At 49.2% G+C, this 17,797-nt stretch overlaps 2 protein-coding genes across 4 annotated transcripts in view; one reads left to right on the forward strand and one right to left on the reverse strand.

Moving 5' to 3' along the window:
- The window catches only part of Nfatc3 (nuclear factor of activated T cells 3), a 77,637-nt gene extending 71,021 nt beyond the window's left edge, over nucleotides 1–6,616 (forward strand). For both annotated transcript variants that reach the window (XM_029480364.1, XM_021169508.2), the window contains one exon: nucleotides 3,993–6,616. Coding sequence is in view for 1 of the 2 variants with exons in the window: in XM_021169508.2 (XP_021025167.1) it covers nucleotides 3,993–4,117 (125 nt within the window). In the remaining variant the exon portion in view is untranslated. The remainder of the gene's footprint in view (nucleotides 1–3,992) is intronic.
- Esrp2 (epithelial splicing regulatory protein 2) lies at nucleotides 6,397–13,446 on the reverse strand. 2 transcript variants are annotated; one of them, XM_021169511.2, is made up of 15 exons: nucleotides 12,639–13,446; nucleotides 12,426–12,554; nucleotides 10,889–11,002; nucleotides 10,676–10,790; nucleotides 10,300–10,398; nucleotides 10,026–10,080; nucleotides 9,845–9,952; nucleotides 9,639–9,771; nucleotides 9,517–9,559; nucleotides 9,075–9,376; nucleotides 8,761–8,973; nucleotides 8,468–8,666; nucleotides 8,173–8,359; nucleotides 7,731–7,896; nucleotides 6,397–7,654 (listed from the first exon to the last, which is right to left on the reverse strand). In XM_021169511.2, exons 1-15 carry the CDS (start codon nucleotides 12,834–12,836, stop codon nucleotides 7,565–7,567), a joined length of 2,151 nt encoding a protein of 716 aa, XP_021025170.1. In that variant the 5' UTR covers nucleotides 12,837–13,446; the 3' UTR covers nucleotides 6,397–7,564. The 2 variants fall into 2 exon arrangements, with proteins under 2 accessions (XP_021025170.1, XP_021025169.1); XM_021169510.2 differs by having other exon boundaries at nucleotides 9,845–9,955.
- Nucleotides 13,447–17,797: the final 4,351 nt, after the last annotated feature.

Raw genomic sequence — 17,797 nt, forward strand, 5'->3', positions numbered from 1 at the left:
AGTGAGTTCCAGGATAGCCAGGACTATACAGGGAAACCCTGTCTCAAAAAAAAAAAAAAAAAAAAAAAAAAAAAAAAAAAAAACAACAACAATAAGTTAACAAAAAATATTTTTGAGACATTCTAATGGTAGCTCAATCTATCCTTGACCTTCTGATCCTCCCACGTCCAGCCTAAATATTTCTCCCATATTCTCTCCCTCCCATCCGCCAATCCAGTTACATACAGGATGTCTCTAGTATGTAACTCTGGTTGCACTAGAACTCACTAAAGTTCACAAAAGATCCACCTGTCTCTTTCTCTGCTGAGATTAAATAAGAGTCCAAATAAGACCCAAAATCCATTACAAAGATGAAAGAAAGGCCCTTTGAATCAGTCCTTATCACCATCCTGGGCAAAAAAGGGGAGGGAAAATTATTTTGACAGAAGGTAGAGGCAAGAGTGTCTCTGTAAATTTGAGTCTAGCTTGGTCTACGTAACTCCAAGAAAGCAAGGAATATATAAAGAGACCCTGTCTCAAAAACCAAACCAAGCCAGGTGGTGGTGGCCCACGCCTTTAATCCCAATACCCCAGAGACAGAGGCAAGCAGATCTTTGGGAGTTCCAGGATAGCCAGAGCTATTACACAGAAACTGGGGAAAAACATACCCAAAAGCCTCTTGAGTTTTTGTATATTTGTAAGTATTCAAAGATATAGCCTGGCCACCTTGTTCCTCCTCATCTGATTTTGAGGGGTTTTGTTTGTTTGTTAAGTTGGGTTTTTTTTTACCATACCAGTTATTATGAAATACAACTTTAGATTCTTTTGCATGGGAAGTATCCTTACAGGGAGGCCTATGACTACATAACACCCTGTTCTGCTGTGGAGGACATTTCAGAGCACTGCTGATTTGACCATTTCCTAAGGGACATTTTGTTGCCGTTACTGTTTTGTTTTGGCAGCTGCAGATGCTGCTGGTGGTTTTTACTTGTGTGGTACTGGCACAGACAAATTCAGGTGTTGGGAGTGAAGACTTGTGAGCTGCTAAACTGGGCCAGATGCTATGACCTACATAATCTGTTGGTACTGCTATTAAAGACTGTTGACTTTTTGGGCTTTTAGTTCATTTCATTCTTTGAAGGGAAGAAAATGGCTAGACATAGTATCATACACCTTTCAGGAAGAGGCTGGTGAATATCTGAATTCAAGGCCAGCCTGGTCTACAAAGTGAAACCCCGTCTCAATAAATTTAGTACAAGGAGCTCGGCGTGGTAGTACACACCTTTAGTTATAGCATTCAAGAGTCAGGAGGATCTCTGATTTCAGGCCATCTTAGAGAGTTCTAAGACATGGAGGGATGCATAGAGAACCTGTCTCAAATAGAGTAGGGATCTAAATATCTCTTTTACCATCTGAAAATGGCAGAAACATGTAAAGCATCATATATAATTGATGAACTATGATACAAATAAGTGAATGAACACATACACTCAAAATGAAGTGAAAATTGAAGTTGCTTCTGGATATGATGGCACCTGCTTGTAATCCCAGGAGGGAGGGAGGGAGAGAAGGGGTAGAGAGAAGAGACGAGGGAGAGAGAGTTTTGAATACATATGTATTGGGGGGGGGGGAGAGAATGAATTTAGTTCTTCACTCTCCACCTTATTATTTTAAGATAAGTCTTTCAAGCTAGGCAAACAGCTAACAAGCCCCAGAGATCATCCTATGGCTGAACTCAGATCAGCTTGCTTCTGCCTCTCAAGTCAGAAATAGTTTTTTTCTTTTTCTTTGATTTTTTTTTTATGTACATTGGTATTGTGCCTGCCTTTATGTCAATGTGGCATACATCCAAGGGATATCTCTCCAGCCCCAGTAATAGTTATCTTAAAAAGGAAAATTATATAGACATACTTTTTTAATCCACTTGTACACACATATAGGAATGTAATCTTTAAATTTTTTAAATGACTTCATTTATGTGTATGAGTATTTGACCTGCATTTATGTATGCACATTATGTGCCCGCCTGGGGAACCTGGAAGAAGACACTGGATCCCCTGGAATGGGAGTTACAGATGGTTGTCAGCTGCCGTGTGGGTGCTGGAAACAAAACCTGGGTCTTGTGTAAGAGCAGCGAGTGCTCTTAACTGCAGAGTCAGCTCTTCTGCCTCCAGGAATGGAATCATTAGTTGAAAAGAAAGGCTAGGTATGATAGTAGATACCTATAATCCTAGCAGTCTGGAGACTGAAACAGAAGGACCCCCAGTTTAGGCTACATCAGTAAGACCTTGTCTACTAACACAAAACACCCACCCTAACCCTCACCCTCCATAAGAAAAGAAAAGTAAAACAGGAAATGCTATGAGAACTGTGTTATGTTTTGTCTTTTTCTTTTCTCCTTTTTTGTTGGTTCCTCTCCTTTTGTTTGTTTCTTGGGGAGGACAGGGTATCACTCTCTAGCCCAGCCTGACCTGGAGCTCAGTCTGTCTGTCTCAGTCTGTCTGTCTAGATTGGCTTCCTGAGTGCTGGGGGGTTACATGTGTGAGTTACCACACCCAGCTTTCTTACTTTTTTCTATCAAATGGAAATTTATGGCATTTGCCTCACAAGCATTGTGCTTTTTGAGGTATTGGGCATATTAGAGAAAGCACGAGCCTGTAATTAGAAGGGACTATGTATATACAATGCCCCCACATAATAAAGGGTACATGTATTAGGATCAGACGGCAAAGCACCCCCCAAAGCTTGGTAGTTCACTCAAGCTAGAGCATTTCTTTCACTTTATATTCTTAGGTGGCACTGTTGGAAACCAAAAGGGAAAACTTTCCCAGAGGAATTCAAAGTAGGAAAAGTTAGAATAAGGTGAATATAGACTTTTTAAAGATTTTGAGTTTTGCCTGCATGTATGCCTTGTACCACACCCATGCCTCATATCCTTAGAAGTCAGAAGAGGCAAGGCGTTGGATCAGAAGTCACCCTGAACATTTACTTTTTACAATCATTATCAGCTCTGCTCTGGAGTGAGGAGAAGAATGTTTCTGTGGGAGCTAAGGAGATGACTCAGCAGTGAAGAGCACTTTCTAGGCAGTAGGGGCTCATGCCTTTAAAGATGTATTTATTTTATGTATATGAGTGCTCTATCTACATGTACACATACATGCCAGAAGAGGGCATCAGATCCCAGTTAGATGGTTGTGAACCACCACGTGGTTGCTGGGAATTGAACTCAGGACCTCTGGAAGAGCAGACAGTGCTTTTAGCCACTGAACCATCTTTCCAGCCCACACTCACTCTTCTCTAATCCTAGCACTTTGGAGGCAGAGGCAGATGGATCTCTGAGTTCGAGGCCAGCCTGGTCTATACAGCAAGTTCCAGGACAGCCAGAGCTACACGGAGAAACCCTGTCTCAGAAAACAAATAGATGACCTGCTGCTCTTTGGATTTGACTCCCTTGCCGGACAGTGGTGGCACATGTCTTTAATCCCAGCACTTGGGAGGCAGAGGCAGGCAGATTTCTGAGTTCGAGGCCAGCCTGGTCAACAAAGTGAGTTCCAGGACAGCCAGGGCTATACAGAGAAACCCTGTCTCGAAAAACCAAAAAAAAAGAAAAAGAAAAAAATGGATTTGACTCCCAGTACCCACATGGTGGTTCACATGCATCTGCAACTCCATTTCTAGGGGATCTCATCTGACCTCCAAGAGCACCAGGCATAAAGTGCATGGTGAGCAGACATGCATACGCATAAAGTAAAATATATTTTAACAACAGATTGCCTGTTCTCAGCCATTACTTCTAAAGTCCAAACTGAAGTTAGGTGGGGAAAAGGGAGCCCTTGAGCCCCATGAGGAGTGATGCTTCTATCTTAGTGCCAGTCTGCTCTGGAGCAAGCAACCGTCAAGTGCTGCCTTTACCTTTACTCACAGCCATCAGAAGGAAGTGTCGAAGAGAGGAAAAGAAAACCTCATACGATACTCCTTTGAAGTTGCTAATCACTCTTGTTTTTCTTTTGTAGTGAACGAGATTATTGGGAGAGACATGTCCCAGATTTCCGTTTCCCAAGCCGCGGAGGTGATGAGAGACACTCCTCTCCCAGGTCCAGCGTCTCCAGATCTGATGAGCTCTCACAGTGCTCAGTGAGCCTTTTGCCCACCACCAACTGCTCAGCCTGCTTCTCTCCCGGAACTTAAGGTCCAGCCAGACTTCAGGATCTGTTGCAGGAGTTGGACTCACTGTGGGAAAAGCAGCGTTCCCTCTCCTTAAGCCACGGGCAGATTATGTAAAACAGGAACAGCAGCGGCTTTTTCAGCTGTGGGAAACGAGCTTTGCTTTTTATATATATATATATTTAAATAGGATACTTTTATATGATGGGTGCTTTGAGTGTGAATGCAGCAGGCTCTATCTCAGAGGTGCTGCTCTTGCAGGTGACCTGGTTGCATAGCTAGGATTAGTATTTGTACTGCTTTCTGGTCATTTGAAGAGCCCTTTAGTTTTGATTATATTTTTAAAATAGAACTTTTGATAAAAAAAAAAAAAACCTTCCAGATGCAGACAAAAAAATTATCCTAAGCCCACACTTACACCTCAGAAACTTAGCATGCGTCCTGAAGCCTTTCATAGATTCATAGGGAATAAAGCCAAATGTAGCTCATACTCTTTATAAAGTAAAGTGTTAGGTAAATTGAGAAGACCATTCCATCATTGAAGTGTTGGGATATGAATACATTCCAGAGCAGAGCCTTTTGTAATTTTAGGTAGTTACCAGTTTCTCCACTAGCTTCATGTTCTAGCTTTTTCTTCCCCACAGGACCTTGGGTAAAATGGTCATTTGTAAGGTGAATTTCAAAGGTAGGGTTTTAGCTTAGGTAGTTATTTTCTACCTAACTTTTCAAGTGGGAGCCTCTGCCTTTAGTCAGTAGTCTTTGAAGCAAGTATCCTAATAGTTTAAGGCTTTGCAGTTTTAACTCCTTGAGGCCAGGCCAGAAGTGTTAGGAGCTAAGTATGAATGAACTGTGTAATAAGAGAGGCAGAGAAAATGCAGGACTCCAGTTGAGAAGGCTTTAAGATTCACATGGCACGGAAGGCTTAATCTCCTGTTTACAGCCCACAATGATTCTATCCCATGGTGTCCTGACTATATGACCTAAAAACCAGCCTTTCCTCCACAAGGCTTTGAGACACATCCAGAGATGAGGTGGTATCAGACCTTTCCTTCCACACCAAAGACACGGTGGTGCTGCTGCTGCTGCTTCTCCTGCTGGTGAGGTCTGTGTCCAAGGCAGGGGCCAGCAGAAACTCCAGCCTGCTGTCTACCAAAGGACTGTTCCCAGACCCTGTCTTTACCCTTCCCTTTTAAAGTCCCTGAATTTTACAGTCTTTCAAATGAAATATTGTACTTTAATTCATTCAAGAAGCAAATTGAGTGCCTATAAGTGAGACACTGTGCTGCACTGGCTGAAGACTTAATGCTGTTACTCTATGTAGTTGGATCCCTGGATGGTGGGGGCTGTCTTTACTAAAGCTACATCAGGCCTACTAAGCAGGAGCTGGCCTGTTGCCTACCACCCCTAGTAAGCAGGGTAGGAGGTACAGATTCAAGATGAGAGAAGTATGTGTTTGTTTTTAACATGATGCTAGTTAGAGAACAGTCTTATCAGCAAATTACTCTGGCCACTCTTGGAGCTAGATATTTTCCAAATTTTCTCTGAAGGTGAGTTTTATATCAATGAGTATGAATAGAGAGATTTACTTTAGGGGTCCCATGGTTGGTAGCCCACAGCTTCCTCTAAAGGGCATTGGCCTCTCAGGTGAACTTGCAGAGACTTGGCCAAATTTGCTTCCTCTTTCCCCTGGGGCAGCTGCCTCATATGGGGTCATTACAAGACCCCTTGAGGGTGCTGCTTTGCTGCCTTCAAGAATAAAAGCCTCTATGATCCAGAGTTGCTATGCACCAAATTTTGATGCCTTTTAAATACCTTGATGCCTGTAGCATTAGAAATGCTTTCCTATTTAAAACAGGTTAGATTTTAAAATAGAGCTTTGTATTGTGTAATGGTTTTATATTAGCTTTGTATAAGCTTTCATGTAAGAGTCATATTTTTTGGCTTTGTAGATAAAGACTTAAATTTTTGTGCAAAATAGTGGTGGTAAAGCACACATCATTGGACTATGCAAGTTGATTTCTAGGAGCAGCACTGAGCAGCTGGCCATTGCTAGCACACACCCTTTCCCTCACCTGTACTAGAGCTTGGCTTGAGGAGTGAAGGAGCAGCCTTCTGTTTACTAGAAAAATGTCTGGGTTCACATGTGGTGCTGCTGCCCTGAGTACAGCCCACCAACAGCCAGGGCCAGCCAGTATCACCAGGCCTCTGCTGGACCTAGCGAGAAGCCCAGTTTTTAACATGTAGAACATGGGCTCAAGATGAAACCTTGTGTTTATAGAACGGATGTTTAGGTGAAGAAATTGGTTCTTGGTTATGTTTACAGCACTTGGGATTGTGTTTTCTTGTACATTTTGTATTTTAAAAATCTTTTTATAGGAGCGCAGTGCTCCTATACAAAGGGAAGATGAGCCAGCAGTCCAGGCTCCTCCTCAGTTACAGTGCTGACATAATAAACAGTGACAGATCAACAGTCTCCTTGAAATCTGAGTTTTTCTCCACCTGGGGCTGGTGTGGAGCCCTCTGGGCCAAAGGCTCTGTGGCTTTTTAAAAGTCCGCTTGACCAGGAACCTGAGTTCTGCACCCTTTAATCAGTGCAAAGGACATGCCATGGTGTTTGCTGGCTTTTGGACAACTGGTCTTCCAAGTGTTGCAAGAAAAAGTTGGCAAAGTCCCCTTTAACCTGAGTTTACATGTGCTACCTGCCCTCCGGTATTCGCTGGGGATATTGCAGCAGCACAGTCTAGGATAGCTTGGGGTTTTGTTTATGGTAAAAGGCTATACAGCCTTGGCTAGACTAGAATTTGCTATGTAGAGCTGACTGGATTTGAACTTGAGGCAGTCCTCCTGTCTCTGCCTCCTGAGTACTGGAGTTATAGGCATGAACAGCTAATGGTTTGTCATCCCAAACTCCTTGGGCCTGGTTGGAGCGGGGTCAGCATACTTATTGTGAAGCCACTACTGCCACTTCTGAGTCCGGGTATCCTGAGGGCAAGTGCTGACTTGATGCCTCCCTGCCTCCAGTCAGGCTCAGGTGGACTCCTGAATCACCCAGGAGTCATAAATATTAAAGGTACCAGGCCTTAACATTTTAAAAAGAAACACAGGCCTTCTGTGCACCCTTCAAACTCAGTATTTGAGGGCCAAAGACAGATGGAAGGTTTTCTGGCTGTCACACCATCAGGGATGGAACAGCCCTATCACATCTCCAGCCCTGCCTGTAAGGCGGCCATCATCTTTAGAATAAGCAGGCAGAGGAACAAGGGGACATGGGAGGAAGGAGAGGTGCTGAGCTTGGTCTTTTCCAGGTGCCTTGTCGAGCTTTGACGAGCCAGAAAGAAGCTGCTGGATTGAGGGTGCTCTGGGCTTAGCAGAGGCTTGTTAGCTGGGGACATCAGCTCATTCTGCCTCCTGGTTTCCTCTTCTACAAACACACCCACTCCTTAGGTGCTTGTAACACAGTGCGAGGTGGGTCACCAACAGGCATCAGAGTGGTGTAGTCATCAGGAGCCAGCTGTAGAAGTCACACATATTTAGGGGTTGGAGCTCCAGGCTCAGGCCCTCGAGCCCTCCCCACAGCACAACCTCACCTGGTAGGCTTGAAAGACACTGAGTAGGTCCTTCATACCAGCTGTGTATGGCACCCCCTGCATTCGGACCAGGGCTCCTGGCTGGGACAGCATTGTGGTGGGCGTAGAGGCCAAGGCAGTAGGAGGTGTGGTGAGGTAGCCCACAGTAGTGGGGGAGACTGGGGGGCTAGGGTGTGAGAGACAGGAACTTAGTCATACATCCTATCTATAGCCTAGACCAAGACCATCCTCTAAAGTACCTGTGCCTTATGTTTAATCCTTTGCACTTCCTGAACCCTCTGCCTCTACAGTGACACCCTCAGCCTGTTGTCCCACACCTGCAGCTCCCTTCCCATCTCAAAATAAATTCTAACAGATCTTTAGTTATCTCCACCAGAAATGAGTCAGGATCTTCCCCCAAGTGGTTGAGGGGAGGTCTGAGGCTGTCCGAGTAGCAAGATACCTGGGATAGTAGGCTGTGTAGTTCATGTAGAGTTGAGTGGCTGGCCCTGGGTAATAGGCAAGAGGAGTGGCAGCAGCGGGCACCCTGGCAGCTGGCAGCAGTGCAGAAGAGGGATATAGTGCTGTCGTCTCTGTGGGAATGAGGGCTGGGGTGGCCTGGAAGGTGGCGTAGGTAGGTGGTGAGAGGCCTAGAGACAGGTAAAGAGCACATTATAGAGAGCCCACAGTCACCCTGGATAGGGTAACTGGAAATGAAATAGAAAGTGGTAGCTTAGAACAGCTTGGGTCCCACTCACAGGGCAGTTTGCAGGGTGGAGGGGACAGGCCACTGCGGCTCAGGGAACCCCCCATCAGCACACGGCTCATCTCCTCTGTGGAACAAGGGACTACTTCCACATAGCGTTCTTTCATCATCTTCTTGTGGCATCGCTGGGCAGCAGCCAGAGCACGCTCCACCGACATCATCTGGATGAAGGCGTCGCCGGATGGCCGGCCCTGTGCACACCACCTTGTGAGCAGTTTGTCACATATAGAAAGTGCCTTACTCCTAAAGCATGCATGTAGACACCCTTCCCAAGGGTCGTCTCACCTGTTGGTTGAGCACCATATGCACACCGTGAGGCCGTATGTCAGCTGCTGCCTCTCCTAGAAAACTCAGAATGTCTTCAATGGTGGCTGTGTAGGGCAGGCCTCTAAGGCGTACACAGTCCCTCCCAGTTCCTCCTGCCAGTGGAAAGGGAATGGGCAGCAGTGGAGCAGTCAGTGTGGGAAGGAGTGGACTGGCTGCATAGCGGTTAAGGACCTAGTAAGAAAAGCAACAGATTCATCACACTAAGTAGGGGACCCATGGCACATGCTGAAGAAGCAGCACATTGGGGCACAAGGAGCCTTGAGAGTGCTCACCTGCTGCACCTCGGCTGCTGTGCTCCTGAAGAGTTCAATGTATCGCTTACCCAGCATGCCTTTGTGCCTGCGCAGAGCAGCCTGTGCCAGCTCCTCACAGGCAAAGAGAGCAAAGGCATCCCCAGTAGGCCTGCCATCAGGGTGGCGGACAAAGAGCAGCCCATCAGCACCCCCAGTCACTGGGCATTCTGGCCCCAGGAAGCCTAGAACATCTGTTGGCCCGGCTGAAAAGGGTAGTCCCCGTAGCCTCAGGATCACTTGATCTTCCCGTGATAGGAAACGGGCCACCTCTAGTGATGTGCCTAGGTTGGAAGGACAGGAGTCCCTTGCTGATTTAATCCTTGTAGCGTGCACCCACAGGGGACCCAAAAGACAGTGAGTGTAGGGAATGGGGTACAGATCAAGACAAAAGAGAACAAGGGCCTTCTATGGGCACACTCACCCCCTGCGATCTTTACGAATTCCTCCCCTGTGGCTTTATATACCTGCAGGTAGAGAAAGCAACCCATAGGTCTCAGCCCTTACTCAGTTTTGCCCTGCTCCACTTCTAGCCAAAAGCCCCACCTCAATATAGCGGACACCCATGTGGTGTTTGTGTCTCTGCAGCGCTAGGTCCCGCTGCTCGCTGTCCACGAATCGGATGAGGGCCTCGCCATTTCTGCGGCCCTGGGCGTTGAGACAGAGGGCCACACCACCCCTGTGGAGCCGGGTGTTGTTAGTGCCTCCTGGGTAGGCTTGCCCTCTTACCCCTCCCATCGTGTCACACCCACCTGGCAATGTTGAGCCCTTTGAAGAATCTAGCCACATCCTGGTCTGATGATTGCCAGGGCAACCCACGGGCCCGTACTACAGTCTCATTGTCCACCACATCAGCCTTGCTGCTGTGGGGGACAGGGCACAGGATCAGAAATGTCCAAGGATTGTCACCCCCATCCCAGCTCCCACACTCACCAAGGGCCTGTCTCATATTTCTGCTTTATCACCTCTGGCTTCGAGAACAACTGACCTGAGAGGAGATTGCATGGGGGTCAGCAGGGTCTGATGGAGGAAGTCTCTCCACCAAGCTCAGCAAAAATAGGACAGGTGAGGGCATTGAGGACGAGGCAGAGGGGTTTCTACCTTGTGTTCTCTTAGAGAAGGTCACAAGTCAGCAAGGGGACTCTGTTGAAGGGATGGGCACTCACCCAGCCCTGACAGTAGCTGGCAAGCAGGGCAAGAATCTTACCATTGGACCCTTCAAGTAGGTGGAGAATAACAGCTACCATAGTCTTCACTTCCCAGACCCCAAAGTCATCTTCGGTAGCATCTGTTTCTAGTCCCAAGTCTATAGGCAGAGAAGTGACAACTGAGGTCCAGGTCTGTACATCCCACGTCACCCCGAAACACCCAGAGAATCCTAGCAAACACTAGTTGTGGCCCAGTTCATACATGTACCTACAGGTCCTCAGACCAAACAAAGACATGTCCACATTCCAAATGTATCCCAAAGAATGAAGCCAAAAACATAGACCTGTCTACATTCATACAACCCATACGGCATCGTGCACATGCTTGGACATATTAGTCACCCCTCCACCTTAATTCTGATGGGTCACAGATACCCTGTGCCATGGTGCCCACTGTGAGGTCTCTGGCGGAGCAGGTGCTTGGGTGCTGCATATGGAATTCTCTGCGGAGGTCGTAGAAGGAGAAGAAGGTGTCGGGGAGCACCAGGTTCTGGGAGCACATGGGAGTGGGCATGAATAGGTAACCTAAGGTGTTTACAACAGGGGCCTTGGGAACCCAACCATACCCATGTGCCCTCAATGACATACCTTCCTGGAGGCCTCAGGATGCAGAACCTGTCGCAACAGCTGCTGCCCATCAGTGCAGAGCACATAGGGGCCCCCGCCCAGCAGAGCCACATCCCCGCTCACCAGCTGTGAGAACTGGGGACAGGGAGTGGAGACTCAGACATAGACTCACAGCTAGGCAGCTGAAACTGGGGGTGGGGTGGGGGGAGGGACTCAGGCTGCAAAGCTGGTTCATCAGGATGTTCAACCCTACCCTGCCTGGGAAGTAAAAGGCCTTGCCCTAAATCCCAGGCTCCTAATCCCCACCCCTAGCCTAGTTCCCTGTCACCTCCTCTAGGCCAAATGAGAGCAGTCGCACATAACCCAAGCCCCCATTAAACACACTCCAGGAGTCTGGAGTCGGGCCAGAGCAAACACCTGGTGGAGTGAGGCAAGCAGGTGGGGAGGGGAGGGGCAAAGCAGGTTAAACCTGTCCTGGACCAGGCGCCACCCTCAGACAGGTGGGGGAGGTTCACACCTGCCCGAGGGCCAAAAGGCCCATGGTCAATGGCAGCCCCGCCCCTTGGTCTGACCAACCCAGGAACAGAGCCACCAAGGACAGAGCTTCATACTTGGTCACTCGCAGCAGCCTGAGCTTTGACCCACACCCCATCGACCAACTGGCACTGAACTGTTTGCTCGTAGAGGGGGGTGGGTGGCACTCTGAAGGCTATCCAGCACGATCCTGCCCTTTCCCTTGGCAATTCTGTGACACTTTCCAATCTAAGGCCGACAGAGCAAGGCAACCAGAATTTTTTCTACAACACCCTCCCAGGTGAGCAGTAGGCCTGGAGCCCTTCTGTAACTTGGCATCTGTAGGTCTCCTCATTAAGAACCAGAGTCAGAAGAGGAAAGGACTTAACACTCATTACAACTGTCATGGGGTGAGTGAGCAATGCAGACAGGGAAAACTCACTCCCACTTGGCCAGGGTGCGGGGTGGGTATGGGAGGGGGCATGCGCCTAGGTCTTTGCGCTCATTGGGCAGGTAGCCCCTAGATAATGTACGGACAGCACCCACCCACCCACGCCTGGCCAGTCAGCTGGGACAGGCAGGCCTAAACCAGCCGGCCTCACCTAGAGGCGTCTGCCCCCGAGGCAGACACCGCCCGACGCCCTCGCTTCAGCGGTTCCCAGGAGAGCAGGCGGCAGAGACCAAGTGATCTACCGCTAAACCTGAGCCCACCTCGACCCTATTTCTGACGCGTCCTCTGCTAGCGGGGGAGTGGGAGGGAGAGGAAGGGGCCTCGGGGGATGGATCCCTCAGCCGCTATTGTCAACTCCCTCGGCAGGAGTGGATGTCTGTAAAGGTTAGAAGGTAAGGTGGCTCTGGGAATGGCCTAGCACGCGTCCACGCGGTAGTCGCTCAAAAGTTTCAAACAAGACCTTGTCCTACTGGCCGTGCCAGTGGGTCGCGTCGCTCCAGGTCTCCCCTCCTCCCCTCCCCCTCCCACGGGGGAGGGGAGGTAGTGTCCCTGCCACTCCGCAGTTCCACCACCCACGCGGGCCCCCACGCTCACCTGTTGCAGCACTTTGTCCAGGGACTCCGCCCGCGCTAGGCTGTCTGCGCTGAGTCCGCTCGCCTCGCGGCACTGTGGACTCAGGGCAGCCGCCTCGCCGCGAACTAGCGACTTGTGCAGCGTCCCCACCTAAAAGCACCGACGGTAACCCCATGAGCCGTTGTGCCTCAACAGGCTCTGAAGCGTCCCGAGGTCCCCTCTTTCCCACCCTACCTGTCGGCTGCGCGGCTCCACCACTTGCCAAACTAGGAGGATTAAGTCGGTCTCGTCCGAGCCTAGGTCCGGCCCCAGCGCACCGGCAGTGGCCCCGAACAAAACCACCAGCGACTGAGGTTCGGGACAGGGGTCTGTGGCCGAGTCTACTGCGGGATCTGGGCCCGGGGGTGGGGGCGGCGGCGGCGGTGGAGTCATGGCCGCAGAGGAAGGGGGCGCTCGGCCACACACACGCGGACCGACGAGGCGCACGCACGTACCGACCGACAGCAGACAGACGAGCTTGGGCGGGATCCGGTGTGTTGGGGGCGGCACCTGCGGCCGGGTGTAGTGGGAGCTGCAGAGACCCGCCCGCGGTGCCCTTTGGGGCTGGGCGGCGCGGCTGCCGATCCCTGCCTACTCCGGCGAGTTACCTGCGGCCCGGAGAGGCCACGTGATCAGGACGGCCCAGGGAACCCCGCGGGAGGGCCAAAACCCTGCCCAGGAGGCAAGAGCTCACTTCTGCCGAGGCGTGCGCTCGCGGACTGGAGTCCCACCTCTTGCTGCCGTCCGGCGAGACTCCTGGGACGAATCCATTCTTTCTCCTACTTCCTCTCTAGCAGGCACTCTTGAGTCCTCCGCAAAAGAATGTGCAGGATCAGAGGCCTCTTTCCATTCTGCAAGGGTCACGCAAGACCCATGGAATTCAACAGGCAATCTAGAGACTGTAAAAGGTCGTGACGTCTGGCTTGAGGTTAATGGAAGTTACAGAGGGTCAAAAGCCGACAGTGAGCGCTACCAGGTTTCTACTGGAAGGCGGTGAGAGAGATCCGTTGGGGAAAGGGAGGGAGGTAAAGATCAAGGGTTCTTAGAACTGTGGGCGGTCACTAGAGATCACAGAGAAGGACGTGCCCATACAGGTGTCGGGTCGGCGTAGTGCCGGCAGTGCAAAGCGCACGTTACTGTGGACCTGAAGGCTCAGGCCTTGATGCCAAGGTAGGAGAATCGTGCCTAAACTTTAGAGAGCTGTATCCTAAATGAAGCTGTGTCAGCTGGTAGAGATCTGGAAGTTCAGCCTACCAACCCTACTTGGGGTTTGCCTGCTTGTTTTTGTCTCTCTTGGATGATGATAGATGTGTTATCTGGCTATTGAAAGCACTCCGGCAGATAGTGGCTAAAGTTGAGCTGTGTACGGGAGTCTGCATCCCCCAACCCAGTTCAGAAGAGTCCCATTCACCCCATGCAGTTTGGTGAGACTCCCTTACAGTTGTTTCCAGGCCGCCCTGTGGGCTCAGGATAGTTTCCCACCTACTCGACTGTAATTAGTACTCTGGCGAGAGTAAAAAGCTACTGGCGTGGGACTTAGAATACAGGATGCCACCGGCTGAAGAAGAACCTTGTGTGTTTGGAAAAGCGGGCTGCTTCCTATCAGTCTTGGATAAAAGGCAACCTAGAGCCCGGGTGCATCCCTAACTCATGCCCAAGGAAGGTCGTGCGGAGCCAGAGGACCTAGAATGGATAGTGCGCCTCCTGGGTTTTTCCACACAATTAGCTCAGGAACACAGCGACACAATATAGTGAGAAGTGGCTGAGGACCCTTCTCCGGGCGGCCCACCCGGAGCCCGCCTACTCAGCCCCGCTACGGCTACCACGATAAGCATGGAATGTCAAATATTTGTTCTAGGAACCCAGTGAAACCTTGAGGTAAAGCCCCTCCCCTCCTCCCTCCCATTCCAGAGCGCGCCTGCGTCAGTCCAGGCTTTCCGGTAGGACACTCCCTTCCAACTAGTTCCTTCTCGCCATCCCGGCCACCCATCGTCCTGACTATTTAAACTTCACAAGGTCTTCGCTACAGGCTCAGGTTCCGTGAGGCAGAGTCTTGGTGTCCCTACACAGTTATCCCAGAACTACCAGAATCGGTTTCTACCCACAACCTCCAAGCAAGGTTCCCCTTTCAACCTGTAGACCTCGCCTCCCGATTCTCGGGAGATCTTGCTGACTGTGGGATCCCTGACTGTTCCGAACCCCCTGGAAAGAAGCGGCTGTTCCCAGGTTTCTGCAAGGTAACGAATCTGAAGAGCCGAGAGAACTGGGCGGCTCCATTCATTCGACTCTGGTTCTCTCAACCAGGCATTCCCGATATTAAAACAATTCCAGAACTTAAACGTCTTTGGTATTTTGCTTTATCACGCACAAGGCACAGTGCGAGGGTGGAGGTCAGAGAACAGCTTGTAGGACTTGGTCCTCTCCTTCCACAAAGGGGTCCTGGGCACAGAACTCAAGCAAGCCCTCTTACATCCCCGTTTTGTTTCTATACCTGTCTGGCAGGTACCCATGTACTCAATAGATAGTAGAGGATGACCTTGCGAGTCTGATTTTCTTGCCTTCACCTCTTAAGTGCTTAGGAACCCAGCTAGAAGTGCCTCAGCACTCAAAAGGCAGAGGCCAGAGGATAGCTACAAGATCCAAGATAGTTCGGGCTAAGTTTTGAAAGTTCCAGGCCCTAAATCAACAAAGCCAATAAGATTAGTAGCTGAGGGTAATGGGCTTGTAATCACCACAGGAGTTCCAGCCCACCCGGAGCTGCTAGTTAAGCAAAAGTAAATACATTTTTAAACTATTTAGCCAGAGGGTGGTGGCTCCTGCCTTTAGTCCCAGCACTGGGGAAAGCAGAGGCAGGCAGATCTCTGAGTTCGAGACCAACCAGAGCTCCAGAGAGAAACCCTGTCTAGTAAAACAAACGACAAAATCGTTTATAGCCAAGTGTAGTAGTCCATGCCTTTAATTCAAGTAGAGACCAGTGGATCTCTGTGAGATCAAGGCTAGCCTGGTCTAGGACAGCTTGCATACAGAGACCCTGTCTCAAAATAAATTGTAATGAGATCAATCACACTATCATAATGAGATCAACACACTATCATTTAATAGACAACTTTGTAATCCTTACACTACCCCTTGAAGCCAACTTTTAACACGTTTTCTTTAAGACCCTATCTGTGTACTAAGGTTTATTTACTTATTTATTTACTTAGTGGTTTTTGACAGTATTGGAACTTGCTTTGTAGGCCAGGCTGGCCTCGAACCCTTAAGAGGTCTGCCTATTTCTGCCATCCCAGTGCTGGGATTAAGGCATGTGGTACCATGCCCAACGACTTTCTTTTTGTTGTTATTTAATGCATTTATTATTAAATTTAATGTGTGTCTTAGTTGGGGTTTGTATTCCTGCACAAATATCATGACCAAAAAAGCAAGTTGGGGAGGGAAGGATTTATTCAGCTTACACCTCCACATTGCCAAAGAAAGTCAGGACGGGAATTCACACAGGGCAGGAACTTGGAGGCAGCAGCTGATACAGAGTTCATGGAAAGTGCTGCTTACTGGCTTGCTTCCCCTGGCTTGCTCAGTTTGCTTTCTTATAGAACCCAGGACCATCAGCCCAGGGATGGCCCCACCCACAGTGAGCCCCCCCACCTTGATCACAGTTCCTCAAAGGAGACTCCTTTCTCTGTGATAACTCCAGCTTGTGTCAAGTTGACACACAAAACCAGCCAGTACAAATGTGTATAAGTATTTGGCCTTCGAGTATATGTGTGTTCCATACGCATGCATGCCTGGTGTTCACAACGATCAGGTGTCAGACCGTCTGGAACAGGAGTCACTTGTGGGTGCTGGGAATTAAATCGGGTCCTCAGGAAGAGCAATGGTGTTCTAACTTTGAAGCCATCTCTTCAGCCCTGCTTCTGCTTTCTATGCCAGCAATTGTAAACTTTTGTGGCTTTTCCTCCCAGCCCACCTCTACTCTTCCGAAATATTTTCACCTCTTAAAGTACCCCTAACTGGCCGGGTGGTGGTGGTGCACGCCTTTAATCCCAGCACTGGGGAGGCAGAGGCAGGTGGATTTCTGAGTTCGAGGCCAGCCTGGTCTACAAAGNGAGTTCCAGGACAGCCAGGGCTATACAGAGAAACCCTNTNTTGAAAAACCAAAAAAAAAAAAAAAAAGTACCCCTAACTGTAGCAGACCAGTACAGTCTGAGATTTCTGTACTGATGAAGGTCCCAGCCACAGTCGCAGAACAGAGTAAGTCCTATCCCAAACTGCACTCTAGGAAGAAGAGACCATGTTTCAAGGGAGTGCACGCGAGGTTCCGCATGCAATAAATACAGTTTGTCCACTGTCACTCATGGGTGGGCTGGGGGAGGTTGGTATAACCTTTTATATTAACAGGAGTGGCAGAAAACTGTTCCCTTCCTTTTGACCAGAACATATCCTGCGATAGAACAAGACTCGACTAGAAGATCATTATTCTTCCTCCGCTGCTTCCAGCTAACCCCTCTTCCAAGGGTCTTCTGAGTAACTAGAGATAGTCAGCCAGCCCAAGATTTTTTCATCTCCGAGTCCTTGCATAATCGCTTCATACCACCAGAGGGCGCGCTGACTCTGTGGCTTTAATCTGAGCAACGAGGGAGTTAGCTGGAGGAGGGTAATGTGTTAGAGCATACATCCTTCGGAGGGTAATAACCAAGGACAGAAAGTGAGTAACTTGATGCTACCAGCCAAGCGGTTCCCTCTGTTTTCAGAATCTGCATGTGATTCCTGAGACGCAGGATTGAATCTGCTAATCGTCAGTTTCATACACACATACAACATTCTGCTTATACCTGTCCCTGCACCTACTCCTCCCCTCCTCCCACCAAATTCTATTCCACTTCCATGTTTGTTTTGTGTCTTTACAACCCGCTATGATTAACCAGGACCGCCAGCATGGACATAGGTATGAAGCTATTCACGGGAATATTAGAGATGCATCAGTGGCTGCGTCACTGAAGACAATGACTTCTCTCCTAAAGGTCCTGCCCTGGACCAGGTGTCCACCCGTGAGCCTTTTCCCACTATGGCTGAATGTTGAAAGGTTCTGTCTTGGGCCTGGAGACATGGCTCAGTGGCTAAGAGCACTAACTTGCTCTTCCAGAGGTCCTGAGTTCAATTCTCAGGAACCACATGGTAGCTCACAAACATCTATAACGAGATCTGACGCCCTCTTCTGGTGTGTCTGAAGATAGCTACAGTGTACTCATACACATAAAATAAATAAATCTTTAAAAAAATAGATTAAAAGAAAGAAAGGAGTCGGGCATGGTGGCGCACGCCTTTAATCCCAGCACTCGGGAGGCAGAGGCAGG

The sequence above is a fragment of the Mus caroli genome, chromosome 8 (genome assembly GCF_900094665.2).
Source record: "Mus caroli chromosome 8, CAROLI_EIJ_v1.1, whole genome shotgun sequence".
Classification (NCBI taxonomy): domain Eukaryota; kingdom Metazoa; phylum Chordata; class Mammalia; order Rodentia; family Muridae; genus Mus; species Mus caroli.